This window comes from Cololabis saira, chromosome 7 (assembly GCF_033807715.1).
Source record: "Cololabis saira isolate AMF1-May2022 chromosome 7, fColSai1.1, whole genome shotgun sequence".
NCBI lineage: Eukaryota > Metazoa > Chordata > Actinopteri > Beloniformes > Belonidae > Cololabis > Cololabis saira.
The window spans coordinates 3,796,902-3,823,131 of NC_084593.1; the positions used below are offsets into that span (position 1 = coordinate 3,796,902).

Sequence of the window (26,230 nt, forward strand, 5' to 3'; positions counted from 1 at the left end):
AAAGTCAAAATTTCGAGAAAAATGTCGAAATGTTGAGACAAAAGTCGAAATTTCGAGAAAAAAGTCGAAATGTTGAGATTAAAAAGGAAAGAAAAATGAAAAAATGAAGAAAAAAGAGAAAAAAAGGAAAAAAAAGAAAAAAAAAAAAGAGAAAAAAACAGAAAACAAAGAAAAAACAAAGAAAAAAAGAAGAAAAAAAGGAAATAAAAGGTCAAACATTTTTGAAAAAGCTCCAGGAGCCACTAGGGCGGCTCTAGAGCCGCGGGTTGCCGACCCCTGGCATAGTCAAAGCCTGTCTCCATAGCTAGATTTTGTATCCTTGACAACTGTTCATTGGATAATTGTTTATTCATCAGATAAAATTTACATCCAATATAGCCACAATTGTGTGCATGCTGTAATTGAGTGACAGTTGGATTTCCGCCGATGGTGTTAACAGCTGTCATCACTTTAGCTAATTACAAATTAGAATTCTTGATAAATTTGACATCTGAAATGTAAATTAGAATAGAATAGAATAGAATGGAAGACTTTATTGATCTCCCAGAGGAGAAATTAAATCGTGCAGCAGCAAAACACACACACGCTCAACGGTTTATATAAAAAATTAAAATATAAATAACCAATAAATAGCTAAATAATAAAAAAAGAGCAATATAAAATGTAGAAAAATGAGTAATGTACAATAGAAAAAATAGTAAACACAAAAAACCGGATAATATTTACATGTGCAAAAATACGTGAGGTATTTAGCGGGTAAATTAATAACCAAGAGAGCTCGATCGTTTTAATTTTTGTCATTAAAAACAAAAACTAAAATCTTTTTTCAAAGATATGGGTCATTGTTGAACGGGCACTGAGTTTGTTTTGAAGAATCAAAGCCAACAGCCACTCGCTGGGGGCAAAGCTTAGCCGGCAGCCTGAAGCAGCCACCTTTCCCCTCCCCCTGCAACCGCCACTAACCAAGGGATTCCCGACAGACCGCAGGTCCCGGCGAAGCTCTGCCTTCCTGGTTCCACAGAAGGATAGACATCACATCTGGAAGCAAAGCTAAAAAGGCAAACTTGTAGTTACTGAGCTAAGGAGGATCTGTTCCAGTTTGCAGGCTTACTGGACATCAAATGTATTGATTCAGTTCCTGCCAATATGGTGTCACTCAAAATGTGGGTTTGTCCAGGTCTTATCATGCGGACCTTGTCTCCTTTTTGCCTCCTTGTAGCTCCTATAATGTAATAATTACCTATAATGTAATAATTTCCTGAAAATGTAATAAAATTTGCTCTTAACTCAATCGAAAAATGTAATAAAATCCAATAATGTAATAACTTCACCAATAATGTAATAAAATATCCTGACTGATATTGTAATAACATTTTTACCGATAATGTAATACCTTATTACATTATTGGGAATTTATTACATGCTACTCAAAGTCTGAAATTTAACCCAATAGTCATTCTGGTGTTTCAAATCCAGTGTATAAAACATTCTTAGATACTTAAAACACAAAATGTAAAACTCTGGACTGAAAATGAACAAATATATTACATTATTTGTCAAGTATTACATTATCAGTTTTGGAAAAAAAAAAAAGACCCACCTGAAAATGTAATAAATTCCCAATAATGTAATAAGGTATTACATTATTGTTAAAAATGTTATTACAAAATCAGTCAGGATATTTTATTACATTATTGGTGAAGTTATTACATTATTGGATTTCATTACATTTTTGATTGAATTAAGTGCAAATTTTATTACATTTTCAGGCGTTATTACATTTTCAGGAAATTATTGCATTATAGGAAATTATTACAATATAGGAGCTACACTCCTTTAAAGCAAATTTTTAACTTTTTCATTTATTTCGCCTTAACAATTTAGTTTTTTTTTTTTTTTTTTAAAGAGGTGGTTTTTGTCCCCTTGTAAAAATCCAGTCTTTTAGTGTTTATGTTCTGTTTCTGTTTATTGATGAGTTCTTACTGTAAACTGAAATTCAGACTAACGCCAACCCGGTTTGGGGTCAGCAGCAGGTCAAAGTTCTGCTTGTCCATTTCTTTATGAAAATCCATTCAAAGGCCATTAGTGACCTCAAGGTTAGGTTTTTCTTTTGTTTTGCGTGGAGCGCCTTGAGCTCAGGTCTCTGACCTTGTTTAAGACGGCAGAGAAGCTCTCGGGCGAAACACACGACCTCCATGTTTCAGCGGAGGAGAGACGCATTAATGCGGTTCAACAACTGTGGAAAAACTAAAGGTTAAACCCACATATGTTTGACAGAGCGAGTAACTGAGTTTCACCGGATGTTAAAAGCTTTACATCAACTTAATATTCAGTCGTTAAAAAAATGCCAAAGCTGAAAAAAAACATAACAAATCCAGATTTGTTATTACTTACCCCGGAAGGGTTTGTATCAAGATGCAGCAAATGCATATGTTGTGATATTATGTTCCGAAATATGACTTACCAAACATCCTGCTAAAGACAAATGACAGATTACTATGTAGAAAAAAGAGGTGTATAAATGGAGGTCACATAACAGAAGAACAGTATTCACCATTTTGATTTTAAAGACCAAAACATATTTAGATGATACCGATTGCACATTACAAGAGGAGGCAAAAGTAAACTACGGTGGCCGAGACCCGCCATTGCTGAAAATAAAAGAAATGCTGCAAATAAAAATAAACGCTGCTGCAAATAAAATAAACGCTGCAAATAAAAAGAAACGCTGCTGCAAATAAAATAAACGCTGCAAATAAAAACAAACGCCACTGCAAATAAAATAAACGCTGCAAATATAAAAAAACGCTGCTGCAAATAAAATAAACGCTGCAAATAAAAACAAACGCCGCTGCAAATAAAATAAACGCTGCAAATAAAATAAACGCTGCAAATAAAAAGAAACGCCGCTGCAAAAAAAATAAATGCTGCAAATAAAAAGAAACGCAGCTGCAAATAAAATAAATGCCGCAAATAAAAAGAAACGCCGCTGCAAATAAAATAAACCCTGCAAATAAAAACAAACGCCGCTGCAAATAAAATAAACGCTGCAAATAAAAACAAACGCCGCTGCAAATAAAATAAACGCTGCAAATAAAAACAAACGCCGCTGCAAATAAAAGAAATGCTGCAAATAAAAAGAAACACCGCTGCAAATAAAATAAACGCTGCAAATAAAAAGAAACGCCGCTGCAAATAAAAGAAACGCTGCTGCAAATTTAAAAAAAAACACGCAAATAAAAAAGCCACAACGGAAGTGAATTACCGGGGACTATTTTTGCTGATGCACCGGTGTTTTTTACGTGAGAGGAGAAGAAGAAGACGAAGAGGACGTAAGTGAAAAGGAAGAAATAAGAAGAGCGAGGAATAAGAAGAACAACGAACGAGAAAATAAGTGAAAAGGTTAGTGTTCAACGTTGCTACGTGTAGTTTTTAATGTGTTAGGCCATGTAAAATAAAAACACCGGTGCATCGGCAAAAATGGTCCCCGGTAATTCACTTCCGTTGTGGCTTTTTTATTTGCGTCGTTTTTTTATTTTACTTGCAGCGGGTTTCTTTATATTTTCAGCGTTTCTTTTATTTGCACCAGCGTTTCTTTTTATTTGCAGCGTTACTTTTATTTTCAGCAATGGCGGGTCTCGGCCACCGTAGTAACCTGATCAAAGAAACAAAAAATAAACATTTAGTGTTTCTTCTTCATCTTCACAAAACCCCACCGGTGTGGCTAAATAACAGACAGATCTAAGAAAAGTGGTGCTATAAGGACATCAAAAAGTCATTGACTACGTTTACATGCAGTCAAAATTCGGGTTACTGCTAATATTCCGGTTACTGAAACATTGGGAATATTCCGTTTACATGGTAATTAATCATTCAGGATATCTGGATCAAACCAGCGACGCACGGAGAACGTGATGACACAATTCCCGTCATTTCCGCTACTTCTTCCTGTATCCAAATTCAAAACAAATGCTGCTTCGCGCAACTTTTGGCTCACCTTCTTGTAAATCTTCTATCCCGGTACTTTCTACCGTCTACAAATGCAGAAATGTTCATATCCTTCATTACATTTATGAAGTGATTAGTCTCCTCCTGGTCTTGGTTTCTCCGTGTTTAGAAGAACTTCCTGGACTCAAAAGACCAGGATTCCTTGTGAACAGAGCATGTGCAGAAAACAAATTCCTGTTCCGTTTGATGGGGATATTCCGTTTGGCGTTTACATGACCCAATATTCAGGTTTTAAAAGGAGTAACCCAGGGCTCATATTCAGGTTTTTAAAATTCAAAGGGGTTATTGGTGTTTACATGGCCGTGAAAATTCGGGTTATTGCCAATATTCGGGTTTTAAAAGGATTATTGATGCATGGAAACGCAGTCATTGTGTCCTTGAGCCAGATGTGAGGGAATCTGTCGACCGTTAATGATTGATCCATGACACAGGACAACGTTCCAAGAACAACGTCCCAAACCTGCAAAAGAACTGCTGAAGAAGAAAGAAGGCGTTGCAAAGTCCAGACTCCAACCCGACTGAAATACTGCCATCTTTTGAGAGCCGGGCTAAGCAAAAATGAATATCTGAAAACTCAACGAACTGAAACTATCTGGACTTAATAAGACCCGGGAAGTTTTACAGCCAATTCTACATCCACCGAGTCCACGCTTGGTTGATTTCAGGGCTGTTGCATCCACAGTAAAACCCACAGAGGCTGATCTTCCTCCTTATATAAAAGTACACATTGTTTGGGTTTATATTCTATTCTATCTTTTATATTTTGTGCAGCCTGTCATGGGACGTCCTCGTTGGAACACTGAGATATAAAACGTTGCTCACAAAGATCTCTAATCTGAAATCCACTGACAGCAGTGTCGGCTTTTCCTTTGTTTCCAACGCTCCAATAGTGTTTGTTATCTGCATATATTTCCCTCCCAAACGCTCAGTATGTCAGCTGAACATACAGTATTGTTATTCAGCGGTATTAACTGTTGACACTGTGAAGTTTGTCGTTGTTTGCCCAGTGGATGTGTGTAAAAGGCAGGGCTGCAGGCGGCTGGATCTGCGTTGTTTTGGTGATATTCTCCCTCCTGCGGCTTCCAGCCGGGCAGGGGGTCCGATGCTTCCCACTGATTACCACTCTCAGCGTGTGTGTGTGTGTGTGTGTGTGTGTGTGTGTGTGTGTGTGTGTGTGTGTGTGTGTGTGTGTGTGTGTGTGTGTGTGTGTTGCTCTCGGGGTTTGTTCATCAGTGTGTCAGTAATCTTGAATTTGATGTTTTTGTAAAGGATGTATGTGCTTGTGCTCACAGGCTTGTGAGTATTTCCAACAGGGCCGGTTCTAGAAAATGATGACTAGGCTGCATCTCAGATCAGAGGGGGGGCACATAACTGGCACGTTATTCAACACTAAATTATGCATTTTCCCATCATTTTAAGCGGAATGATACTAGCAAAACAAGAATATTTAAAGCAGCACAATGTAACTTTCAGCTTTTGTTGAGTTTGGCGGCTCTTTTGGACAAAAGCGGTAGTGCTTTACCAGAAAGAACTACGTTTCCCATGAGCACCAGCGCGTACTGCCGGAAAACTCCTGTCCCGTCGCTGAATTTGTTTTGAGAGAAGACGGGACGGACTTTCAAAACTACTTTTCTGTTTCACCAAGTGAACAGACGGAACGCAAAATAAGATGTTACACTGCTGGAAAGGAACTGGAATTTACCGGGATACCTTAAACAAGGAAGCCAGGGAGCGGTATATGGAGAAAATAATGATTATTAACGGTCTGGATCCATATGAAATTACTACTAAAGAATGGAGCTCCTCGTCGGAGCTCCATTCTTTAGAAAGGATTTACTGCTCCAGTTCTGCAGAACCCACGTCTTCAGCTATCTTGTTTAGGAGTGTTTGGCAGCTACTTTGGTAAAATGTAAAATGTTTGACTCGCCATGTGTTTCAATAAATTTGTATAATAGTACAACATACAGTACATAAACCATAAATCAGCCTTAGAAAGCGAGTTTCAGCTGTCAATCAAAATAACGGGGGGGTCCATAACGCTTTCAGTGTGGACAGAGAGCGTCCGATGCCACGCAGTGCGACGCGATAGTCGGACGCTCGCGTGCAGTTAGGACAGGCTGTTACGCCGTAGGCTCTGCGTGGTGTAACGCGGAACCATAAATGAGCCTTTACGCGCGCGCACTTGTCAGTTTTTTTTGGGTCTTAACTGTGCTTTGGGGTTAACTGAGGGTGCAATGCTTATGCACCCTCGTATAACCGGGTCTGATTTCCATGTTTGTGTGAGCATTATCTCTCTCCCGCTCTTTCTCTTAACTTGGGAACTCACCAACACCAAAACACAACACACACAAACACGCGCGTGCACACACTCACCCACGCTTTTTCATCTAATGCCAGTTAAATCCTGCTACTAATGTCCGAACCGGTCTCTTTGCACAGTTGCACTCAACTCTCAGTCTATCCATCTTTCAGCACACACACACACACACACACGCACACACACACGCACACACACACACACACACACACACACACACACACACACACACACACACACACACACACACACACACACACACACACACACACAGTCTCCCCTGCGGCTGCCTGATTGAGGTTTCCCTGCCTCGCCCTTTAGATTTACTGTAATCGTGGAAGGATTGTGGCAGGAAAGAAAAGGAAGGGAGAGGAAATTCAGAACGGATGGAGAGAGGGATGGAGTGAAAGGAGAGACGGGTAGAGAACTGTGGTGAGAGGTGGATATGGAGTTACACGGGGAGAAAGTCGAAAAAGAAATGAACAGAAGCGGAGAAGGAGAGAGACGCGAGGCTGTTGAGCAGAGAAAACATTTCCCATTAAACTAAGATTACAGTTTGTGCCGGTCCAGAGTGCAGCGCTGCTTTACAACCTCTGCCGTGAGCCACCGATGATATAACACCCTGTTTTAAAGATCAATTTGTCACTTTTCATCTCCTCCCACATCTCATTCTCCTCCTCTTTCCACTCCAGGCTAGAGAAGACCGGAGGAGGAGGAGGAGGAGGGAGACATGTATCTTGATAGAGAAAAAGGAGTGAGATGCCTTTTTATTTATGAGCCATTTTGATGATGTCATCTGTAATGGATCTTCTCTCCTTGAAGCAACACCGCCCCGCTTTTGCAAAACAAGGTGACGGCTGTGTGACTGCACTTTCCTTCAGGACATATAATTTATCATTAGAAACCAAACTTTTCTCAGTTAATTGGACAATTTAAGACCAATCAAGAATCAACAATCCAGCGGCTGTTACACATCTAACACCAAAAGGGATTCTCTCTTTGCATAACGATGGTTTCCTGTTGATTGGAAATGACCTTATCACCATTCCCACAATGACTACGTTTACATACAGTCAATAACCCTTTTAAAACCCGAATATTGGCAATTACTAGGAATGGGCGATATTTTACCATTCACGATATACAGTCAAAAAAATTCCTCACGATAAGAATTTGTATCTCACGGTAAAAATGATAAATTCCCGTTGATGACGGTTTTGTGTAAAGATGATTTATGGTTCTGTGTTAAATCCACGCACAACGTACGTGAAGGAAGGAAGGAAGGAAGGAAGGAAGGAAGGAAGGAAGGAAGGAAGGAAAGAAAGAAAGAAAGAAAGAAAGAAAGAAAGAAAGAAAGAAAGAAAGAAAGAAAGAAAGAAAGAAAGAAAGAAAGAAAGAAAGAAAGAAAGAAAGAAAGAAAGAAAGAAAGAAAGAAAGATTTGGTATTTTTTATCGTCATTTTTATCGTTATTGGGATAAATGCCAGAAATTATCGTGATACATTTTTTAGTCCATACCGCCCATCCCTAACAATAACCCGAATTTGCACGGCCATGTAAACACCAATAACCCCTTTGAATAACCCGAATTTGTTCATATTCCGGTTTTTAAAAACCTGAATATGAGCCCTGGGTTACTCCTTTTAAAACCTGAATATTGGGTCATGTAAACACCAAACGGAATATCCCCATCAAACGGAACATGAATTTGTTTTCTGCACATGTTCTGTTCACAAGGAATCCTGGTCTTTTGAGTCCAGGAAGTTCTTCTAAACACGGAGAAACCAAGACCAGGAGGAGACTAATCACTTCATAAATGTAATGAAGGATATGAACATTTCTGCATTTGTAGACGGTAGAAAGTACCGGGATAGAAGATTTACAAGAAGGTGAGAGAAAAGTTGCACGAAGCAGCATTTGTTTTGAATTTGGATACAGGAAGAAGAAGCAGAAATGACGGGAATTGCGTCATCACGTTCTCTGTGCGTCACTGGTTTGATCTAGATATCCTGAATGATTAATCACCATGTAAACGGAATATTCCCAATGTTTCAGTAACCGGAATATCAACAATAACCCGAATTTTGACTGCATGTAAACGCAGTCAGTGATGTGCAGCAGTAGTCGGCTGTCTAATGTCAGTGCTGATGTTTTTCCTCCCTGGCATTGTGTTAACACTCACTTTAATTTTTCCAGAACATAAAAGCACAAACACAAACACAAAACATCTGATGTTCCAGAGGCGCTCACACTTGATGACGATCATTGTATCAGATGTGTTGAATCAGCAGCACCTGGTTGCTGTTTATCTTCTTAACGAGCATGAAAGCAAACTCTATTTTTTACTCGCTGCTCTTGCATTTTGGTTTTGTCTTTGTTAAATAAATAATGAGATTCTGTAATAATTCATGTGTTGCTGGTCAAAGGTGGTTTTATTTGTCTAATTTAGAGACCTTGTAGGGATCTGATGATCACTTTTTTATTATTATTATGAGCTGAAATTCTAAACTTTAGTTTACTTTCACTTCAACAATCTGTGCTTCAATTTGCAAGAAAGAAACCGGTGTCAGTTAATAAACTTCTATCAAAAATAATACTGAAAAACTAGTCTATTAACAGGCTAGTATTGGTACACTAGTCAGTTGTCATTGGTAGCTGTGCTTTTGAAGGTATTTCTATTATTAAACGCATTGAATTATTGTTAAACACTTTCCACTTTTGAGCAGATTTTATGAAATGAGACATATTTTGTTCAAATCAAGCATTTCAAATTGAATGATTTTTGGAAACAGTGAAACATTGCATGGAGATCATAAAGCCGTCTTTGTGGAGATGGGAGGTTTGGCGAGGACCCAGATACATGAGACTTGGAGCAGGGGTAATAAATAAAGTGTTTTTGTTCAAACAAAAATGAAGCAGAAAGCACAGCCAGGCAAAATATTCATAAACACGTACAAATCTGAAGCAGCAGAACACAAAAACCAGGCAGGATGGACGAGAAAATTACAAGAATGATGATGGACCAGCTGGGAAAGCGATACAGGACAGTAAGTTCTCAAAGAGACCGATGAGACACAAGTGTGACCAGTCAGAAGAGATGAGAACAGAGGAATTCAAATTTGAACTTATTGCACAAAGAATCACAATTTTAAAATTAAACAGGAAGTCAATCAAATACAAAACAGAGTCCAAAAGGAAAGACAACCAGTTAACAAACACTAACATCTAACAGGATACAAAAATACATCAGATAAACCCTGGATCAAAATCCTAGGACCAAAACTCTTCTTCATTTTCAAAAAAATTGTCTGACAACACACTAAAATGAGAACTAAATGCACAAACCACGAGCAACTTCACAAAAGATGTCTGGTCAGTCGGCAGCTGCTAACGAGGTACGATTGGCATCACGTTGTTGGACTGGAAAATAAAGGAAGATTATTGCCACTATGCAGCAGATAAAAAGATTATTTTCCCTGTGTGCAGGCAATTCTTTAAAGCAACACAAAGTAACATTTGCAATTTGTACCTGTCAGAGTCCGGATATACTGTAGGTTTCCCAGATAGAAAAGAAAGGCCCAGTCCCAATCCCCCTAGTCCTACTTTTCAGTCCTACCCCTAAATTTTGTGCGTTCCCGTGAGGGTAGTGGTGTCCCAATTCCTCTTTGCATGTAGGGCTAGTGGACATAACGAGGGCTAGTGGACAAAACGAGGGCTAGTGGACATAACGAGGGCTAGTGGACATAACGAGGGCTAGTGGACATAACGAGGGCTAGTGGACATAACGAGGGCTAGTGGACATAACGAGGGCTAGTGGACATAACGAGGGCTAGTGTGTATGAATCTTCACAGCGAGGGATTTCAGATTCTGACTCACCGACCGAGGGCTAGAGAAATTTCCCAGAATGCTTTACGTTATCATTTGCAGACTGAATCAAACAAAAAAACATGGCGGACATTTCTTATTTTTTAGTGAATAAAATCAATATTTTGAGTTAGTTTCTGCATAAAAATGCCTTTTGATTACATTTCTAGCGAGAAATATATATTTTACTTTCATAATATTCACTCAGTGAATGTACATAATCACTCGCTTGCTCGTTTTTTTCAGATCTCGCCAGAATAAAGGCTGATTTATGGTTCCGCGTTACACCAACGCAGAGTCTACGGCGTAGGTTACGCGGCGACGTGCGCCGTATGGTCGATTTAACGTGGAACCATAAATCAGCTCCCGAGCCGGCGGCTCTTCTCATCCTGAAAACATTGGATCAAATTTCTCACCAGGCGTTATTTGGATAAACTGAGCCCAGGTTGGGGATCTTAACGGTTACCTTTACGCCTGAAAAAATATTAAAACTTAATAAAGTGGCATATTAACAGCGCTACAGCTGAAATTAAAACAGCTTTTATCTCTGGGCTTCCTGATATGGTGTGACGTATGTGCAAACGTAACTACGCAGTCGCTTACGTACCCGAACGTAAACCACGCAGTGACGTAGCAAGTGGTGTCCCAATCCCTAGGGAACATTACAAGGACCCTAAAGTCTGTGGCTTCATTTTTAGGGCTAGTGGTAGAAAGTAGGGGGGGGTTGGGATTGGCCCACACCTGCAGCTTTCTTTGCCGTGTATTTGGGTTTGACTCAAGGTGAGGGTGGCTCCCGAAACTCTGCCACATATCCAACAGACTTGGTGCAAAACCTCACTTTCTTTGCCTACGCAACACTCGCCACATCATATCTTAAAGCTAATGTAAAACTTGGGCCACATCTGGCTCATCCAACACATGCCATCTGTTCGGTCCCTCGCTCAGTCACAGTCTCTCTTCTCTTCTATCATTATGTTCTTGGCTCTGTTAGCCTCCTCCGTCATGATCACTGCACCTCTGTGTGTTGGCTCCATCACAGACTACGTTTACATGCAGTCAAAGTTCGAGTTATTGCTAATATTCCGGTTCCTGAAACATTGGGAATATTCCGTTTCCATGGTAATTAATCATTCAGGATATCTGGATCAAACCAGTGACGCACGGAGAACGTGATGACGCAATTCCTGTCATTTCCCCTTCTTCTTCCTGTATCCAAATTCAAAACAAATGCTGCTTCAACTTTTCTCTCTCCTTCTTGTAAATCTTCTATCCCGGTACTTTCTACCGTCTACAAATGCAGAAATGTTCATATCCTTCATTACATTTATGAAGTGATTAGTCTCCTCCTGGTCTTGGTTTCTCCGTGTTTATAAGAACTTGGACTCAAAAGACCAAGATTCCTTTTTAAAAACCGGAATATGAGCAAATTCCGGTTATTCAAAGGGGTTATTGGTGTTTACATGGCCGTGCAAATTCGGGTTATTGCCAATATTCGGGTTTTAAAAGGGTTATTGATGCATGGAAACACAGTCTGTGTTTAAATAAAATATCTCTAACTATTCTACAGTGGATTAATGGAAAAAAAAACTCCCTTGAACAGGAAGAATGGAAGGGCCACAGTGACAGATTCCCGGTGCACGGTGAGCCGACCTCGCTTGTCAGACAGAATACAAACCAGGGCCCAGATTAGAGCAGACGGAGTTTGAGTTTCTCCTCAGACTGCACAGAAACAAATGAGTAATATAATAGCCTGCAGCTAATCCACCGCACACCAAAAACTCATTACTCCTTAAGAAGGAAATAAAAAAGCATGCCCCCCCAAGATGGAAAGGAACACTGTTCTCAAGGTGAAGACCTTGGCACGAGCTGGCTGATTTTCTTTCTCATGTGTGAAATCTTCCTTTCTGCAACAGTTCAGCAGCTTTGATTCATGCTTATTGACGAGGAGCTTTGGCAGCGGCACCTGCAGCTCCTCTGACAGTCATTAAGATACCCACCATATGTTTAAGCAACATGATGCACACAGGAGAAAGAGGCTCGCAGACTTTTTCACAACATATCAGAGTATTTGCAAGTATATTTAACTTTAACTCAGCTCAGCTGAGCTTTTATCATGTAAATATGCAGCCACAAGTGCACACAGCCCAAAAAGAGCTCAGAAAAAATCCTGTATAAATCCAGAAATGTACTGAATTCCAAGGCCTTGCACTTGATCTACCACTCATTGATTGTTCCCTATTTATCTTACTGTGTGGAATTGTGGGGATCCACCTTTAAAACCACCTTAAATTCAATAATAAAACTTGAGAAACGAGCCATACGTATCATCAATAAGGCTGATAACTTTGCTCACACAGAGACACTTTTTCTAAATTGTCATGTTGTGAAATTTTATGATTTGTTTTATTATAAAATCATGAAAACTATGTTCAGAGCAAAATCAAAAATGCTCCCTGATTCAATACAGACGTTCTTTTCAATTCAGGACTCGTTATAATCTTAGAGGTGTCTGCAATTTTACTGTACAAAAAGCTAAAAAAGGTATAAAAAGGACATTAGGCTACGTTGAGCTGTTACTTTTCTTTTATCCCTTTTATCCACGTACGCGTCAATCTCATGACATCACTGGGTGATTCTTTGGGAAAAATGTTAGTTTTTGCATGTTTTGTCACATTTACACAGACTCAAACACACACAGAGTTTCTATGAGTTCATGTTTGTTCTAGTTCTGCCTGGTTAAAAAAGAAAAGTACAAAGGCTTGAAATTTTGTGCTACTTGTGCTTAATTTATTTTTTATTTTTTTATTGTTATTTTATTTATTTTATTATTAATTAAAGTACTTGAATTTACCTAATTTCTTTATTTTTATTTAAGCTATTTTTTATTCGTTTTAATTTATTTTACTATTTTATTGATTTAATTTGCCTGAAGATGATTATTTTGTACTTTTTGTTGTGTAAAAAAAAAAAATCAGACGTTACTCAACAGTTACTCAGTACTTGAGTAGTTTTTTCACATTCACGTTCAAGTACTTTTTTACTTTTACTCAAGTAATTATTTGGATGATTACTTTTTACTTCTACTTGAGTCATATTATTCTGAAGTAACAGTACTTTTACTTGAGTACAGTTTTTGGCTCCTCTACCAGCTCTGATATGTCTGATGTTTGCTGTCATGATCAGACTCTGGTTTATCTTGCACTGCTGGCTGTAACACAATTACCCTTCCAACCCCCGGGTCCTTTAATAACGACTCATTACAACCAATATATGCAGAAAAGCTTCCCCTCAATGCACTACTTAATGCAACCTTGAAGCATATTAGATACAGCAGCATTAAACCACTCCTGGAAGCTAAGAACAGAAAACTGAGGTTTCACTTGATGTTGGGTTATTCAGAACTGAATAACAGAATACCGGAGAGACGTCACCTGGTTTGACGACTCTCAGTTTCGGACATGTATGGATCTGAATTTGGTAGGGGAGGGAGGAGTTTCAGAGAAATAAAACATAGATTAAAAAGGCCCAAACATCATTTGGGATTTGTGACCTTGTCACAAAGCTCACGTTATTTCAAACTGGTTTCCTGAACATGAGGTCACTGTATTCAAATCATCTCCATAGTTACCAGATCTCAATCCACTAGGGCATTTTTGTGCTGTTGGAGATTCTCATTATGGAGCTACTGGTTGTGATGCTCTGTTGTCATTGTGGAGCAAGATCTCTGATAAATGTTTCTGGTACCTTATTGAATCTATGGCAGAAAGAAAAAAGCTTCTAAAGGCAAAAAGAGAACCCACCTGGCACCAACAAACTGGCCAGTGAGTGCATAAGATCCTTTTAACTGCAATGTATAAAATAAAGAGTTTTCAGCAGATGCATTTCTGCCCTGAACTAGTTTTTGCTGTAATCTTTACGTAAGTGGACTGGACTTCGTTGGACAAGTGTGACGTCATATGTTTTCATACTCCAACAGACATTATCTGTTGCATCTTAGGAAGGGATTAGATGGTGGTGCGATGGCTTCCAGTGCAACTGTGAGAAACCTTGGTGTTGTTTTTGATCAGGATTTGTCATTTAAACCATATGTTAATCAGGTTTGTAAAATAGCGTTTTTCCATCTCCGTAATATTGCAAAAATTAGGAAAATCCTCTCGCAGAGTGATGCAGAAAAACTAGTTCATGCGTTTGTATCTTCTAGACTGGATTACTGTAATGTGTTATTAGCAGGATGTCCAAGTAATTTGCTGAATAGGCTCCAGCTGATCCAGAATGCAGCAGCACGAGTGCTGACAGGAATTAGCAGGAGAGACCACGTCTCTCCAGTGTTAGCGTCGCTCCACTGGCTACCTGTAAAATTCGGAATCCAATTTAAAATTTTATTACTCCGCCCAAAACGCCTCAGCTCTGCATTATTTACAAGACCTGATAGTGCCTTATGTTCCTGGCAGAGCTCTCCGTTCTCAGAGTGCAGGTTTACTCGTAGTTCCTAGAGTATCCAAATGTAGATTTGGAGGGCGGGCGTTCTGCTATCAGGCACCATTACTATGGAATCAACTTCCAATCTGGGTTAAGGAGGCTGACACCACCTCCACCTTTAAAACTAAACTTAAAACCTTTCTGTTTAGTAAAGCCTATAGTTAGTGTTTAGTAAACCTCTAGCTGGTGTTGGTAAATCTCTAGGTAGTGTAAACTCTAGTGTGTTAGAGTCAGTAGTCATAGTTGCAGCTATAGAACAAGACTATAATAGTTAGTCTCAAACATAGCTTGGTGGTAGATATGCTGCTATAGGCTTATGCTGCAGGGGGCACCGACATGATGCACTGGGCGGTGCCTCTCACCCTTCTTCTCCTCTCCTTTTCCCTGCCTCTCTTCTCCATTTCCTATTTTATTTATTATAAATATCTCATAGCTATCGTTTTTGTCCATCGTTCCTGTAGTTTCTTGTGCCGGCCCCCCTTTTTTCTCTTTTGTGCATGTTTGCAGGCCGGAGCATCGGGAGCTGCGTTCTGGCCTGCGATCCCGGTCCCCCGGTCCACCCCCCATCCCCGGTCATCCTGTTGCTGCTTCCACCTGCCTACGTGGATGTCTGCTGTTGCTGCTGACCCACTACGTTGTAGTGGATGTAGAAGAACTTCCCTGACCCATCAAAGTCCATGACTCTGCTTGAGCTGAGAAAGAGCTCGCATAAATCTACCCCGATCTGTGGACTGAATCAGAACTGACCCTTCCAGTGACAGTAGCGGAAGCAGAAAAGAGTTTTTCCAAGCTGAAGCTTATTAAAACATACTCTATCAATCATATCAATCATACAGTTGAACAACAGATTTCATATGATGATGTAATTGATGATTTTGCTGCTAGAAAAGTCAAGTTAGATTGCACTTTACCACTTTACACCTGTTGTGAAAGGGTGAAAGAGACAATTTAAAAAATCTGCTACAGTCTGAGCACTCAATTCAGATTATGTGAATAAGCCTAAGTGTATTTTCTTCTATTTATTCATTTTATTTTATTCATTAGTTATACATTTGAATGTGTGAAGGATGAGTGTTAGATAGATAGATAGATAGATAGATAGATAGATAGATAGATAGATAGATAGATAGATAGATAGATAGATAGATAGATAGATAGATAGATAGATAGATAGATAGATAGATAGATAGATAGATAGATGCTTTGGCTAAAAGAACAAAGTACAAGAAGGACGATCCCAAGATAAGAAGCAAGATAAGTTAAAACATCAGTAAATAAAAAACCCTAAAATATTAAAATATTCAAACCAAACCAAAGGATAAAAAATGTGCCTTTTCATAAAAACAAGATAAAGGAAACAATACAAAACATAAATACAAGGTTATGTTGCAGTTCCCTCACTTGTTAATAGCACTGATGGCTGCTGGTACAAAGCTGTTTTTGTTTGGTTTTACAAGCAGGTAAGGCTGCTTACACTAATCCTTTCATTTATTTATTAAAGATACATGGCTGTGCATTGATGGGATGTGTTTTTTTGTGGGGGGGAGGAGGGGTGGACAGTTCGCCCAGGGCGCAAAAGTAGCCAGGACCGCCCCTGTGCTCCAGGATTTCTAATGTAAGGGGTGTTGCTGGTGATAAACAAGTCCTGTCGTGACCTGTTTCTGTATCATTACATACTTTCAGTATGTATGCAAATGTACAATGGTCCATACATAATAACAAATATGTATGCTATAATATCAACTTGTGGGCGAATGTGCAATATGTATCAGCACTTTACAAACTCTCGCACTTCAGCACCTAACACTTTAAAGGAGCCGTCTGTAAGAAATGTCCAAAACTGGTACTGCAGTCACTTTCAAAATATTGTTGAGCGGCGTGTACCCTCCCCCTCCTCCCCCCGACCAGAGGTTGCCAGGTAGGCTGCAGAATGCAGCAGGAACGTAGGCTGCCATGGCTGCGATAATTAGAGCCGAGCTGGCAACCCGGATGCAGAAACAATACTGACTTGGTGATTGGAAGATAGGTGGAGGGTGGAGCTTCAGAAACAATACTGACTTGGTGATTGGGAGATAGGTGGAGGGTGGAGCTTCAGAAACAATACTGACTTGGTGATTGGGAGATAGGTGGAGGGTGGAGCTTCAGAAACAATACTGACTTGGTGATTGGGAGATAGGTGGAGGGTGGAGCTTCAGAAACAATACTGACTTGGTGATTGGGAGATAGGTGGAGGGTGGAGCTTCAGAAACAATACTGACTTGGTGATTGGGAGATAGGTGGAGGGTGGAGCTTCAGAAACAATACTGACTTGGTGATTGGGAGATAGGTGGAGGGTGGAGCTTCAGAAACAATACTGACTTGGTGATTGGGAGATAGGTGGAGGGTGGAGCTTCAGAAACAATACTGACTTGGTGATTGGGAGATAGGTGGAGGGTGGAGCTTCAGAAACAATACTGACTTGGTGATTGGGAGAAAGGTGGAGGGTGGAGCTTCAGAAACAATACTGACTTGGTGATTGGGAGATAGGTGGAGGGTGGAGCTTCAACATAAACATCAGTTGAGGGCTGCAACTCCTCTTTTTAAACTGGAATATCCTGGCTTGAGTGCTGTTGTCAGTGACATAAGTATTTGAAATGAACATGATTTTTAAATGTCTGTTGACATTTTATGGTTTGTTTTATTATTGCTCTTACATACAGCTCCTTTAACTTTAGGGTCACTTAAAGCAGCACAATGTAACTTTCAGCTTTTGTTGAGTTTGGCGACTCCTTTGGACAAAAGCGGTAGTGCTTTACCAGTAGTGTGGAAGGGTTCCTACCATGCTCCTCAAAGTTACATAGTGCCAGTGAAGCCGATACAGACCCCTCAGACCATGACAGAGGTTCATTAAACCTGTTGGAAGTTGATGTACCATCACAATGATGATGATGAAATATTAGATTAAGGTGCAAAAGTTACATAGTGCTGCTTTAATGTTGTGTTTTTGTTGGTATGAATGTCATATCTTCTCCTTTGTCTGCTGGTGTCCGATTCTGTGTCTGGCATTAAATTGCCACGAACACGAATAGTGGAAATTACTGGCTACAACCATGAATATTTACACTTGTGTTTATTAATATGTACAGTCCGTGTTCAACGAATAAAGTAATTGAATTGAATTGAATACATCCCCTAAAACAGTGGTTCTCAAATGGGGGTACGCGTACCCCTGGGGGTACGTGAAGGCACTCCAGGGGGTACGTGAGATTTTAAAATATACATATATTTAAAAAGTAGCATCCATGCAAAAATCCTTTAAAAATAAATATTTCATGAATAATTGAGGAAAATATAAGTCTAAATTCATAAAATGAATGTTATCTTTAGGCTATTCAACTTATTATGCTAAAACCGCAGAGTCTCCCCCACACCAGGATGGTTCCACCTAACCTGTCAATCACCTGACGTCACCTGTCAATCACTTGGACCAACGATGGAGTCGTGGTTGAAACAGCAATATTTTTTATGTTTAATAAATCAGTCACTGATGGCACAGTGCTCTGTTTTAGGTATTTTTTTTTACAATCAAAAGTGCTTTGCGCTGGTTAGGGGGAATATTTCACAGGGGGAACATCACTGAAAAAAGGTTGAGGACCACTGCCCTAAAAAAACAACCTAAAACTAAAAATCCACAAATCTGTTGCTCTCATGTCCAGGGAGTCACTGCAGCACCAGTAATTAGAGAAACATTTCCCGTTATTCGGGTGTAAAACGAGAGTCACTGCGGGTCCAGTCAGGAGGCGCAACACGTCCGGTGAACGGCAAGACTGAGCCCTAAAGACCTAAAGACCTGCCTAACCCTCCTGGTTGGCAGGTTACACTCACTGAAACGTGAAATGACCTTCTGGCAGCAATTAGCCGACTGACTCAACGTTACTAAATGATTGCTTTACTACTTCTCCCACTGCGCCTGCGGAACCAAATGCGCAAATGCGGAGAAGAAAAAAACACCACACACGCACACAAAGAAAATAAAAGAAGCACCAACTCATAGACAGGCCATTATATACAAGAGGAAATAGTATAAAAATGAACTCAGTATATCGACTGTGACTGTGTGGCAAGTAGAAAAAAGCCACAAAGACAATATCGCAACGTAAAACAGTAAAAAATACAAAAAAAAACACGCATATTCAGCCATTAAAAGGTTTAACTTACCTCCCAATGCTTGCTTCATAACGAAATTCATGATGATGGCTTTTTAATTCCCTGCCTTCTTTATCTGATCAATGTTACATTCAATTGTTGCAGAAAAGTGGAATCCCTCGTAGCCAAATCTGGGAAGAAAAACGGAAAAACATCAATACGTAATCGCTTAATTGGACAATTTCTTTATCTGTAAATTGATATTATTAAGAAATGGTTTGTGAAGTCATTCTACATGGAGCTCAGATTGAAGCTTGCACGGATAAACGACCTATAGGACGACGTGATTCCTCGTAAAAGCACCAAGTCTTTCAATGCGCCAACTGAAGGACACCGAGGTCAATGGTTCAAGCACAAAAAACAAGAGCAGAAAAAGCGCCAAACATCTCACAACTAGGCCTACTGACCTAATCAGGGTCTACTTCTCACTCCTTTACCTGCAAATGGGATGCTCTTTTTGAAAAAAACAAGTATTTTAGTGTCGGGGAGTGTCCTGATCACTAATGATCTCCGACGTCTGTCTGCAGTCGGGGAGTTTGGAGAAAGCTGGTCCAAGTCTTCTGCCTGGCAGGACATGCGAGTGGACTAAACCACTCCTGTGTATCTCTCCTGATCATGTGGTAAAACTTTCCATCTTCCATTGGAGGGACACAGCGGGCAACAGCCATCCCACTCCCGGTGTGAAAACCTGCGCCCATGCACGCCAATTAAACTGAAATACCGACCTAAAGCGCTCATGTTTACAGTTGTCTTTGCAATTATGTGTAGCAGCGAATAATGTCTGTTCTGAATCAATATTTGCACGTATGGCCAATGCAAGCAGCAGGCGCGGACGGTGTAAAAACATCTCTAGGGACTAGAGCACTTGCACTTCCTCGTATTACGAGCGGGGACGAGATTTCAGCACCACGGCGGCTGGAGAGCTCCGCGGAGCTGGAGACGGAAACGGGAAGAAGCATCCATTTACCTCCTCACACCAGACCAGGACCAGACCAGGATCTAGACCAGAATCAGACCAGGACCAGACCAGGATCAGACCAGGATTCAGACCAGGACCAGAACCAGGAAATCAGCGGCAGCTCCTTCCTTCTCTACCCAGAGATCCTGCAGCGGCGGCGGGTTAAGAGCTGCTCGTCTCTCGCATCTCCGGCTCCAGGGGCTCGAAAAAAAAGGACGTCCTTTGCTGCTCCCTCCTGCTCGCCGCTTCGCCTTCCTGCACACACACACACACACACATGCACACACAAAAACACACACACTCACTCACAGGGAAAGAGAGAGAGAGGGAGGGAGAGGAGGAGGAGTACAAGGGGGTGATGGTTTGCAGGGAGAAGCAGCTGTCGGTAACGCTGATTCACATGCAGGGAATGGATGGAGAGGGAACACCGTCCCACGGACGAACCTCTGGACCGGTACAGAGAAGCAGATCAGTGGATCAGCCTTCCCCGTCCCTCCGGTCTCGGTACCGGGAGGAGGAAGGGGATCCTCAAACGGCTCCAAGGATCTGCTTGGAAAACGTGCTGTAGCTCTCAGTTTGCACCCAGGTGGTGCCCACAGTCTTCCAACAGGCTGTCTTTAATTAGTCCATGTTCCAGACCAGATATCAGAACCACTCAAGGTGACAAAACTTGCTTATAATTTTTGAAAATATCCATGTCTGTGGACAACAGACATGGATATTTTCAAAAATGTTCTGTTATATTTAATTTATTTATTTAGACAGACAATGTTGAGTGGTCTTAAGACAAGTGTTTATTAGTTAAGAGATTATTAATAAGTACACTTAATACATTTATTGTGTATGTTAATATAATTTAAGTTATGTTCAAATATTGCAATTTAAATTGCTAATAAAATCCTAGAATATTCTGGAAGTTTTCAAAATGTTTCTTTAGTATTTTTTGAAAACAAAGGTTTGAATGGAACCGTGTATCAGGTGAACCAATACACATGAAAGTTAGTATAAGTCAATACAGATTTATTTTGCATTGATCATTTAGCCTATCAATTAATTAGGTTCATATTCGTGACAAATGTAGCCCTGACCCCCGTTCACCCAATCTGTTTGGTCTTATTAATGTCCCGTCCCCAGCTAAAAGTACATGCAGGTTATGCTTTTATATCGTCCATGTTGAGACCAAACCTACGCCCTTGTCTGTGGTTGATATTTTGGTACGATAACCTTCCTGAGTGGCAGCTGTATCATAGTTATCAGCTCATGAAGTTTCCCACCTCCTTCAGAAAATTACATTTTAGATGCTTCTGCATATCCTGGTTTAGACTCATGTACAGGAAATCTGTCAATGTTTCACAATATTTATGATAACTATGATCCAGCTGCCACTCAGGAAGGTTATCATACCAAAATATCATCTATAGACATGGATCTTTTCAAAAATCATAAGCAAGTTTTGTCACCTTGAGTGGTACCATGGACTAAATGCTAAAACAATGTCGCACTGGGTCGTGATGTTTAATATTTCACACAGATTCTATTGTTCTTTGTCGTATTCAAATCTCTTTGTCTGATGTTCCACTTTACCACAGGATGAATCAGTAATGGTCACAGTTTTTGCAGGTGCAGACGAGGTTGGACTGAAAAAAAGAGGCACCTCTTTCATGCTATAGTAGATTTAGTCCTATCTGAAACATGTAACACAAAATGAGGAGGATTCCTATCTAAAACACGCTCCTGGGGCTAAATAAGGTTCTATTTGCAGAAAAAGACACAGGTGCAATATTCTAGTCACATTTTTCAACCATTCATTACTTTTAATTGACTATCGTATTGCAGGAATGTTAGTACTCTTTTAGGATGCTCATCACTTTAAACAAAAACAAAAAGCCCTGGTTCTCTTTCAAAGTCACAATCTGCAAAAGTTAATTACTAATAATAATGATGATGATGATAATAATAATGATAATGTGGCAATACTAAGTAGCCCCAAATTGCTTCCATATTGAAGTGGTTCAGTATTAGCCAGGTGCCAGACCAAAATGAAAATAGTTGTGTTGGCAGTTTGCTGGTGTGTGTTAGCTAAACGCCACAAGGGAACGACATAAGCAATCATCTTAAAGAAGAAAATTGTTGCTCTACTGTATATAAAGCTGTACATTTTTAATAAAACTAATTCCAAACAATTTGGACCTCAGTATTATAGTGAAATATATTCATACTTCAGGAAATGAGTAGAAGATAGTTGTCAGTCATCTTAGGCGTGGTCTTCCCAGGAAATTTACCCAAAGATCAGACTTTGCAATGCTTAGAGCAGGGGTCGGCAACCCAAGATGTTGAAAGAGCCGTATTGGACCAAAACACAAAAAACGGTGTGTATGTCTGGAGCTGCAAAAAATGGAAAGTCTTGTATAAGCCTTAGAATGAAAGCAAATGGAGAAATGTCAAGAAAAAAGTCAAAATGTTGAGAAAAAAGTCAAAATGTCGAGAAAAAAGTTGAAATGTTGAGAAAAAAGTCGAAATGACGAGAAAAAAGTCGAAATTTCAAGAAAAAAACATTCGAAATGTCGAGATTAATATTGAAGTACAATCTCGAGAAAAAAGTCAAAATGTCGAGAAAGAAGTCGAAATTTCAAGAAAAACATTCGAAATGTCGAGATTAATGTTGAAGTACAATCTCGAGAAAAAAGTCGAAATGTCGAGAAAAAAGTCAAAATGTCGAGAAAAAAGTCGAAGTTTCAAGAAAAAAAGTCGAAATGTCAAAAGTAATGTTTAAGTACAATCTTTGAGAAAAAAGTCGAAATGTCGAGAAAATAGTCAGAATTTTGTGAAAAAAGTCGAAATGTCAAGATTAAAAAGGAAAGTAAAAAGGAAGAAAAAACTAAAACAAGGAAATAAAGAAGAAAAAAAGAGGGAAAAAAAAGAAAAAAAAGAAAAGAAAAGGGAAAAAAGGTCAAACATTTTTGAAAAGGCTCCAGGAGCCACTAGGGCGGCGCTAAAGAGCCGCATGCGGCTCTAGAGCCGCGGGTTGCCGCGGGTAGCCCTGGCTTATATTTAATTATTAGACAAATACAAAAATCCCAGGGCTACATGTCAGACTCTAAATGGCCCATGTGATGTTAAATGCAGCCTGGCTTTGGTCTGGAAATGAGCATATTGGATGTGGGCCGTATGAATTTAAGTATTATGGATCCCAAATGATCAGCCTATGTGAGCTGGGAAGCTACTTTTTCCCCCTTAATTTAGTTGCAGATCATGTCTTTTTGCAGCTTGTGCCCCGCCTTGTTCGCTGCAGCAGTGATGCTGCTGTGCTGCTTTTTAATCCACAGTGTAAATAATACTTGTTGCCTGATGCTGATCCAGCACACAGTTCCAAATAAGGAAAAATTGCAAGAAAGCTTGATCAGTGATCTGAGACGTATAGATCACATAAGAATATGTTATAAATGGGATACCAAGAACTTGGTTTTTGAAGCCTTTGGTGTTCTTTGATTAATTAAACATAGCCAGACCAGTAGAAATAGGGCTCAGATATAGTTCAGATATAAATGTAAGAACATTTTACAAAGCTCCTCTAAGGTCTTCAGGTTTACTTCACACTAAAAGCAACAGGATTTATGACGAACACACAGAAACTGTTGCATTTCTTAACATCTTTACTTTGTCTAGGAAGGAGAATAATGTTGTACAATTGTTATGGTTTCTTTACAACCACTAAGTAAAAGCTTGGTGGAAAAGAATCCCTTTTTCAACTAATGCACAACATTTTGGTGTCATATTTTGTTTAGCTTGGCGCTGAGCTTGACAAGAAAATAATGAGCCTCCACTGGCTCCAAAGGGTATTTTGCTCACGATCTGTACTCCAGTATGAGTGAAGACAGCAAATGCCACACACACATTATTTATTACTGCCTAAATCCATCCATCCACATTGTTTCTGTTTTCATTTCAGCATCAGCTTAGTTTTCTTTCTAAAAGACTTCCTTTGTCTTTGTAACGACTGGTCCTTGTGATTCTCCAATGTTCTCCTTGTATGTATTTTCTTTTATATGAAACTGAATGTATTTTTCTGCTGCCATCTTGACCAGGACTCCCTGGCAGAAGAGATATTGTATCTTAATGGTACTTTCCTGGATAAATAAAGGATAAATAAATAAATAGAAATGTGTGTCAGATCCATGTGAAGATCTGCCATAGACAGATTCATGCACTCTATATGTCACGATCACATGCAATGAGCGTATACAGCTGGAGCCAAAATATTAGGATTGGATTTTTCCGACAGTGGGTTTTGGTCAATTAGGTTGTTTTTTTTAATTGATATTTAGGGCCCGAGCACTTACAGTGCGAAGGCCCTATTGTATCTGTAGGAATTTTTGTTTTTATCCTTTCTTTCTTATGACAAAAGGAGGGCCTTTTTGCCCTCCTAAACGTGCCCCAAAAGTCACCAAATTTTGCATGCAAGCCAGGCTTGGTGAAAAATTTGATATTTAATGGTTTGCATTAATGGGCGTGGCAAAAGGGCTCAACAGCGCCCCCTAGAATACTTTTTTCTGCTATAACTTTTGAATGGTTTGACATAGGAAGTCGTGGGTGGTGTCATTTCTGATATGCTTATGGAGGGCGGTGGCCGTGAGTGCGAGGGCCCGTTCATCACTGCTTGCAGCTTTCATTTTATTTATATTTTCTAAATTATTTTTCTCATCACTGAAGTATTTTTATTTTTTTATTTTTTATTTTGCCTTTATTTAATTAACCAGGTCGGTCCCGTTGAGACACAATTACCTCTTTTTCAAGGGAAGCCTGGCCAAGACAGCAGCATAAAAGAAATTACAATTGCAGACAAAAGTCACACAACAAAAAATTACAACAATTACAAGGCATAGAAATCACAACACACAGATAAAGTACATTTCAAGGAGGAAGCAACAGGGCTAAGGCTCTGGATTCACATTAAAAACAGAAACAAGTACGATATGAAGCTGCTCCAATTTCTCTAACAAGAGTTTTCAGAGCTCCAAGATTGATGAGCTCTTTCAGCTTTAAAGTTTTTTGCAGTGCATTCCAGGCAACAGGTGCAGCGTATTTAAAGCAGTGCTTAACAAGTTCTGAGTTAACTTTAGGCACATTTAGTGAATGAAACTAGTTGATTACTTCAGAAATAACAAGTTTCTTTTGCAGTGGTTCACATGTAATACCGACAAAATTCCTCAAGTCTAAATCTTCCTCTTCTGACTTGTGTTGTCACACCCTCAATGGAGCTGGCTTTACCTCTTTATTCTGGATTAGTTTTTTTTTAAAATATATCAAGATGTACCCTGATGACGTTGGGATTAAGTGACCACTGCTCTTCTTTTTTTTTATTAAAGGCCTCTGGGTTATTTTTAAAATGCTTTGGCTTCTCTCTGATGAGAGATATCTCAGAATCACAAATACACCCAATCAATATTAGCGATCACGCACCTGTTTCTTTCACTCTGGGGAAGAGGGGGAGCGTATCATCCTCCAAAGTTTGGAGATTTAATACATCATTACTCAAAGACCCCGACTTTACTAACTTTTTTAAGAAAGAATGGGACATTTTTTTGCAAATTAACGACCAGCCGGAAATATCAGCAAGCGTTCTATGGGAAGCTGGGAAAGCAGTAATGCGAGGCAAAATAATTTCCTTTTCGTCAAATAAAAAAAGAAAAGACAACTTAAAAACAAAAGAATTAGAAGGTGAAATAAAGACGCTAGAGGAGGCCTTCCAGACTTCTGCAGATGAACGTATCCTTAGCAAAATAAGGAAAACTAAAATAGAATTAAATAAAATAATTGACGCAAAAACGCAGTTTCTAGTACAAAGGCTTCGCCTGGAAAACTTTGCACATGCTAACAGATCAGGAAAATATTTAGCCAATCAATTAAAAATAAACAAAGAAAAAACAACCATAACATCTATTAAGGACCAGTCAGGGGAAGTTACACATGATCCCTGTTTAATAAATTCAATCTTTAGAGACTTTTACTACAAATTATACTCGTCACAAATTGAACCATCTGATCAATCTATTAATGAGTTTCTTGGAGAAATTAACCTGCCAAAGTTACATCAGGAACAGGTTACGAATTTAGACTCACCGCTCTCAATAGGAGAACTCCATGAAGCTCTTCAACATATGCCCAATAATAAAGCTCCGGGCCCAGACGGTTTCCCAGCTGAATTTTATAAGGAATTCTGGAGCATATTAGCACCAACATTTTATAAAATGATTCTAAATATTAGGGAAAATAAAAGCTTACCCTTAAATATGAACTCTGCTAATATTAGTCTTTTATTAAAACCGGATAAAGATCCCTTGCTCCCATCGAGCTACCGCCCAATTTCATTAATAAATGTAGACCTTAAAATAATTAGCAAGGCCCTTACTGAACGTCTG

At 39.5% G+C, this 26,230-nt stretch overlaps 1 protein-coding gene across 3 annotated transcripts in view; it reads right to left on the reverse strand.

Moving 5' to 3' along the window:
- Positions 1-20,079, reverse strand: part of LOC133446730 (complexin-1-like) — a 110,202-nt gene extending 90,123 nt beyond the window's left edge. The window contains exons 1-2 of one of the 3 annotated variants that reach the window (XM_061724745.1): positions 19,821-20,079; positions 18,866-18,984 (exon numbers count right to left, since the gene is read on the reverse strand). In XM_061724745.1, the coding sequence (XP_061580729.1) occupies positions 18,866-18,896 (31 nt within the window). In that variant the 5' untranslated portion in view covers positions 18,897-18,984; positions 19,821-20,079. Of the gene's footprint in view, positions 1-18,865; positions 18,985-19,260; positions 19,423-19,820 lie in introns of those variants that run through there. The other 2 variants (XM_061724747.1, XM_061724746.1) reach the window with 2 other exon arrangements.
- Between the last annotated feature and the right edge of the window lie 6,151 nt (positions 20,080-26,230).